The 6,795-nt window shown below is 40.2% G+C and overlaps 1 protein-coding gene across 1 annotated transcript; it reads right to left on the bottom strand.

Annotated features, from left to right (window-relative positions):
* Positions 1 to 857: 857 nt before the first annotated feature.
* LSM6 (LSM6 homolog, U6 small nuclear RNA associated (S. cerevisiae)) lies at positions 858 to 6,299 on the bottom strand. The gene is made up of 3 exons (XM_010008939.1): positions 6,172 to 6,299; positions 2,623 to 2,736; positions 858 to 1,120 (listed from the first exon to the last, which is right to left on the bottom strand). Exons 1-3 carry the CDS (start codon positions 6,263 to 6,265, stop codon positions 1,086 to 1,088), a joined length of 243 nt encoding a protein of 80 aa, XP_010007241.1. The 5' UTR covers positions 6,266 to 6,299; the 3' UTR covers positions 858 to 1,085.
* Positions 6,300 to 6,795: the final 496 nt, after the last annotated feature.

The raw sequence follows: 6,795 nt of genomic DNA, 5'->3' as shown, positions 1-6,795 counted from the left end.
TTCGTAAGTCAATATAAGTATCCATGTAAAAACTGAGCTGGATTTACTCACCAGGCTTTGATTATCTGCGAACATTGTTGCAAATATAAAGTTCTGACTCTGTTGCCTGCACAGAGGTTTCCCTCCCCAGTGCATGCTCCATACTATAAGCTTAATGTATTTATTCTCATTTCTGGCTAGCACATAAAGAGAATATATAGACAATACTGGGTTGGGGGGAAATGGATGGGGAAAAAAAGTGAACTGTCTGAAGAGGACACATAGCACATTTACAAGAGCTTTTAAATTCTAATAGTCTGCTTTCAGGAGGAGCTTTAGATACCAGTTAAAATTACTTTTATTCAAGAAGTCCATTGTGCTTGGTACAGATGCAGGAATAAAAAGGTAGCTACAAGCTGAGGTAGAGTGGAGGGGTATGGAGGCAGGAGGTGAAGCAGCTGCCAGCTGTGTTGGCACACCAACTGAGCTCTTCACCTGTGACTGACTGCCTCAGCTAGCACAGAGCTTTCTTTTCACCCTTAGGGCTTTTCTTCCATTTGACTCAATCTGTTCCCCACTCCTAACTGTTGAAGTGTCACTGTTATATCCCTTGATTCAACCCACAATTCAGGATTTTTTGGACAGCTGAACTTTTTACCCAATGACTCTTAATAGACTGGCATTTAAAGCTGACCCTGTGTTTTCCAAAAGGGACAGGTCATTGTCACCAAAACATTAGCATTTCCCTTCCCAGTGTCAGTTAAACTATTATATTGACATCAACACAAGGCTGTGATTTGCAATTACTCCATGCTTGCTTACCTTCCAATCAGTATTTCTGTAACTGTTAGCATCATTAAATGAGCTGTTGCTTTTAATTAGTCTTGCAGCACTCTTACATGCTTCACCTTTATTTTTTTTCTGTACAGTGGAACAAAGCAACACTTTGAAAACAAAAAACATTCAGGAGGTTTACACTAGTTTACATTTATTTAAAAAAATATTCCAACACTTGTGTGTTTTGCCTGTGGATTATTAACTACAAATCAAATAGGGCTCATCACTCGAAGAGGTTCACAAGTACAAACAGCCTCCTTCTGGCATCTTCACATCCTCCTCTTCTGCGTGCTTATGTACAATACTGTGAAAAGCAGAAAGTGGCACATGAGGGGCCTGGTAAATAATGTGCAGGAGCTTGAGTACTTAAAACATCTTATTTCCATGGTCTTTAACACAACAGTGTAATGAATCCCATCCATCATGAACAAAGTCAGGAAACTTAAGTCCAGGTTTCACAAAATGCTACCAAATCTACACATTATATATTACTTTGCTTCAGTATTTATTATATTCACAGCCAAACTTCACTCCAGCAGATGCAGGCTGAACAGAGGAAGAACAAAACCAGCTGCCCTGCAGCATTACTGAGGGGAGCATGAGAGTGTTTCTACACAGTACAATGATGGGTGTCATGCACTCATGCTGTGATCTTCCAACAAAAGCTGGAAATCCCAAGCACTTAAGGCAAAGCTAAGGACTGCCTATGAAGGAGCAGACACCTTCCACCTGCCTGGCTGGTGACACCCCCCAAACAGATCCATGCACAACACGAAACTGCATCAAGCTCCTAAACCTGGAATGTCTTAATTTCTCTGCTCAGCCTCTTCTTCAGCCTCTTGCCCCTCATCCATTTGTTTTAACTTTTATAAATTATTCTTATTTCCATAATTGATTCTCCAGCTGCAATGTCACTGCAGTCCTTAGCATAATAATCCAAATTCCTTGCAAAAAGCATTTGGCCTCATTCAAGGATTATTTCTCCTCCCAAAAAAGTCTCTCACTGGTGCCATGTTCTGTGGTGCCACAGGGGATTCAGTTCTTGTTTCTTTTATTTCTCTCCTTCCTGTCCTCCATTTTCTTCTCAAGTAATTGGTCAAATGCTGTTTCATTTACCTTCTCAGTAAGTCTCTTCACATCTGACTTGTGAGCATTTTCTGGTTTTAGATATTATTCTCCTCCTAGCATGTCCTGCTATTACAGCCTAGCTGATACAGAGTCATTTCAGGAGCTTGGGATTGTCCTTTACATGAACTAAAATCCATCCACTGCACTGGGAAATTCAAAGGCTCAATAGTAAAGTGCAAGTGATTTTCTTGACTGGTGGCAAAATTTTTACTCACAAAGATGAAAATAAACTGCAGTACTAATGAACAGCACAGGGGTCTGGACAACTGCCCCACAAGAGAATACTAGAGTGTCTGCAGTATTTGTACTGTAGCATAAATTTATGCAGTACTTTGCCTAATAATACACACTTCTATGGAGCACAGACCATCCTGGCAGGCAACCAGCACAGAAGAGTGAACCTGTCAAAAGCTGGGAACTAAGCCCTAAGGAAGGCTAGGAAAGAGCAGGCTTCTCTAAATGAACTTCAAGTTCAGTGGCAAAAAGGGCCACAGGAATAAAGAAAAGCACCAACGCTGAAAAGTGAAAGTAAAAAGTAGATGTGTTCAAGTTTCCAAGATAGCCTGAAACTAATATTCTTACAGGCAGCTTGCTTATACCTCAGCCATTCTTCAAATTCAGAAGTAAATATCAAGACACAATCTTTTAATAAGCAATAACACAAGGAAGAAGAGTTACCATTATTTCCTCGGATAAATGCGTCCCCATACTTGTTCTTTAATTGCCCATTTACATATTCTTCAGTCTGTTCCAGAGCTATATTCATATACCCATCCAGGCAAGCCAGGACACCTGTAGACAGTGACAGTTTAATAGTGAATCATCTTAAACTTGTTTTTAAATAAACACAAATGCATCATGTTTGAATAGTACAGAAAACCCGTGTAAGAAACTGAAAGCCCAAGTCTGGCCAAATGGGTCAGTCAAAAGCTGTATATCAGAGTATCCTTCAAAGAATTAAGATAGGAGTAAGGAACTCCAGTAGCTGACATAAGAGTAGAAGAAAAAGTCATTGAGGTATAACTTAAAAGACTGAATATTTCCACTCTGAAAGTTTAAGTTGTCCCTTCTCACTTGTGTTTTTAAGCCACACACCTGAAAAGAACTTGTGATATTAACTGTAACTGGATAACCTAAGGACAAGGTTATATAAATCAGGTTTTCATCAAAACTTGAGAAGAATAAAGCTGAAAATAGTCCTTTTAATACAGGACACCACATACAATTTTTCAAATTTATTTTAATATTTACAGATCTAGAGAAACACTGACTACAAGCCTCTGTCTTTGTGTGAACAAAACTCTACATTTTTCACAGGCAAAGGTGTTTCAAGGGACAGTGAAACCTTCTCACAAAAACAAAATTAATTTTGCATCTTAAGAAAAAAAAAACACCCTGCCATGTGTAACATTAGCTGTTCTTTTCATTGGGAAAATAAGCATCTGAGTAGCACTGCTTTTAGAGAAGTACTTGTGTTCTCCCTTCTCATAGGCTGTGCCTTGTTCACACGGTACTGCCTCACTGCTGGCAGCATGATGGCATTTGTTCATCTAAAATCTCTCCTCAGCCTCTATACCCAGCCTTAAGATCAGAACCATGGCTGTCTACAAATTGAACCTGCCTGATGAACAGACTATTCAAGTAAGGAACTGAATGTGAGGATTAAGAGATGTAAAGAATTGCTCAGAGAATGCCACCTGATTTGTTAATTGTGCACACAAAACAACTTGTAAAAAGCTGTATTTATTATCTCCATCTTGCATGTGTGTTTTCTTGACTTCATCCTTGCACACACAGCCAACACTACTAAAATACTCATTTTTTTTTTTCCTCTGTTTGAAAAACACCTAATTTGTTTACCTGGCACTAAAACTCAAGAAATATAGTGTGATGGCTTCACTTGGGGACAAGGCAAAAACTCCAATATGAGAATCCTCCTCTAGGATATGTTCTTGTTTTTCAGAAGTGTTACTGTTAATATCTTCCACTAAATAATTAGGAATTCAAGTTCTTCTGTCAACTTGTAATGGTTTGAGGATTATTATTTTCCAGTAATTTTTTCTTACTTCTGTCTCCACAAAAAGGGCAAAACTGAGTGACTGCTCCAAATGTTATTAACCGCACCAAAAAAAACCAAACAAAGAAAAGGAAGCTATTTTTTTGCTCTCCAGTAATCTCAAGTACTCCACATAGCACTAGAAAACAAAAAATATTTGTCCAAAATTAAAATTAAACTGTGGGGGGTTTTCATAAGCTACCATTCAGTAGGCCATAAATACAGTATTTTAATTTTATTATTTTTTTTTGTTCCTGAAGTGCATTCATGCTTTTCTCTTCCACCTTTCCTTTGTTTCCTTTCAGGTCACTAATGCCATTAGATATTGTCACTGCCCATCCTGGCTAGTGTTTTATCTTTTTTTATCTATATGTAGAAATGTTTTGATGTACATATCCAGTTACCTTCCAGACCTTCTTCCCCTACAAGTGGGCAGCACCTGGCAGCAAATCAAGACATTTTACAGCTACACATTGACACTTTTATTAGACTCTGTTTGTGCTCAGAGAGTGGAGGTACAGACATGAAATTAACAACAGAGCCTAGAAGCAGAATCTAGACAGACTTGCAACAAAAGCCTGAGATGCTGGCTTTTAAAAGGTCTGGCTTTCACAAATGTTGGTCAAATTTGTGCAAACAGTGCACATTTTTCAAACAAGAACAGCATACAGGTTTTAAACCATGGGGTCACATCAAGTGGGAAGGAAGGAAGGAAAGCAGAGGGAAGTAAGGAAGGGAGGGGAAAAAAAAAATCCAGTAACAAATGAGGGTGTTTAAAGAAACTATGGTTCAATTCCTGGTAGGCCTGACTGAGGCATGTTAAACTAGCTTTGTTGAGGGGAAAGCTGAGTAGTTTATCTGTAGTAGTTACAAATGGATCTTACTGAGCAGAAGGTACCAATATTCTTAAAATAGGAAGTGCATCCCAAAACCAGATTGGGTTTGGCCCTGTGCTCTGTGTACCTTTAGGTAAATGACTTGATCTAATTGACTTTAATGAGCTGTTGCTGCATTCTCCTACAAGGAAGAATTTAGAGGCCAAAGGCTGATGAGAAACTGAAGCTTTTCAGCTACCAACCTCACCTGAAGTGTTCAGATAATGTGGTTCTCAAAGAAATGACACACTGAAAATTCAGCCAGCTGAAAGACGCTAAAGAGAAACAGGAGGGGGTATGAAGGGACTGCTTGCTCTGTCTGTGAACAATATCAATCTAAAGCTCTCAAAACACTAAGACTCCTTGTCACAGCACAAACAAGTCTCCTCTCACAAGTGCTAAGCTGAGCCAACTGAATTAAGCCTGTTTCATGCTGTGATCTGCAGCAGAATCATAATGTTTAAGTCATTCCAGAATAAAGTGTCTGAATTGTGCACAATAGGAGATATGTGAGAGTTTCAGTTAAGTTTGGATACTACTAAAGAAAAAAAATCAGACAGGCCAATAGTCTCATCCTAAGGGGAGTAGGACCAAGAGTGAACAGAGAAGTTGAATTTACTGCCTAAAAATAACAATCCTACATACAGTGCATGAAGTTATACATATAGACAGGCTGAAGAATTCTGGAATAAAACTGCTGGACTGTGTTAATAGGACCTTGGCTTACATGCAAAAGCCATGCTAAGCTTTCTCTTGTATCTTTTTGAGTCTTGATCCAACAAGTGCCTAGGGCACTTCTTTAACCAAGAATGTAAGTAAGTCTTGCATCCCATGTGTAAGAGCTGGTTTATCACTGATAGCCCAGTTAACTGTTTGAAGCTTTTCTGGACCAAGGTCTATACTTGGAATTGGAGAACAGGAAAGTGAAGAAAAGGGTAGTTCCAAAAAGGGTTGCTATCAGACCACTGAAAAGGCACTGCCTGACCATTTCAGGAACTGTAATTCCAACCCATCTTTTACATATATCAGTTTAGAAACTCAGAATCATCCTGAGACTCCAGTCTAATCATCTGTGATAAGGATACTAATGATTTAGATAAGTAATTTTAATCTCTAAATTCACTGCTAACCTCCTTTTCATCAGTTTCAATCAGAGCTGATTGTCTGTTTTTACTGTCACCATTCTGAGACCTGTATTCACTCCAAGATTCTGGATCACACTGTTTTGCTTTTCAAAATCAATGCATCTGTTCTAGCCTCCCCATGCTCAGCATGAGAGACAGATGGAGAACGTACCTCTATAATCAACTCCAGAATTTAGTTTTACAACAACTGGCCTTCCAATGATTTGTTTTAGGAAGTCACTCGGGGTTTGCTTCCGTAGGCTCATCTTGCTGTCTCCTCTGGTAAGCTAGGAAGAGAAGCTGAGAGAGAACACGGGAATAAGCACCACACTCAGACATGATCTTCTGACCCAGCACAGACAGGCAGTCACCCGACCCAGCACTCTCAGTAGAAGAAAATACAGAAAGAGCAAAAAGCAAAATCTTAAGGACAGAGGCGGAGAGACAAGAGTTCCCACAGCCACTGCATTAAACCTTCCCTTTGGCACTGCTGTGCCTTCTCAAATTAGGGATCCTGCTTTTGCCAGGCTGTGCATCTTGAAACCTTCCCGCAGAGCCAGAGGCCTCCCCCGCTCCGGAGCCTTCTGTTAAAACGCTTTTACTAAAACGGGAGAGCTGGGCCGTGACCAGTGGTTCGTGTTCCCAGGGCTGGGAGAGCCCGCGGGTGCCCCGCGGAGCTGTGCTGGGACCGCGAGGGGAGAGGTTTGTCTTGGCTCGTAAATACAAGCGAAGAACGCACCCGAAAGGCCGCCCTCCGAGCAGCCTGGAGGGGGCCAAGCCTGGGATTAAAGCCTGT

This window comes from Chaetura pelagica, unplaced genomic scaffold (genome assembly GCF_000747805.2).
Source record: "Chaetura pelagica isolate M959 unplaced genomic scaffold, ChaPel_1.0 scaffold221, whole genome shotgun sequence".
Lineage (NCBI taxonomy): Eukaryota > Metazoa > Chordata > Aves > Apodiformes > Apodidae > Chaetura > Chaetura pelagica.
This window is presented reverse-complemented; position numbering and strand designations above follow the sequence as displayed.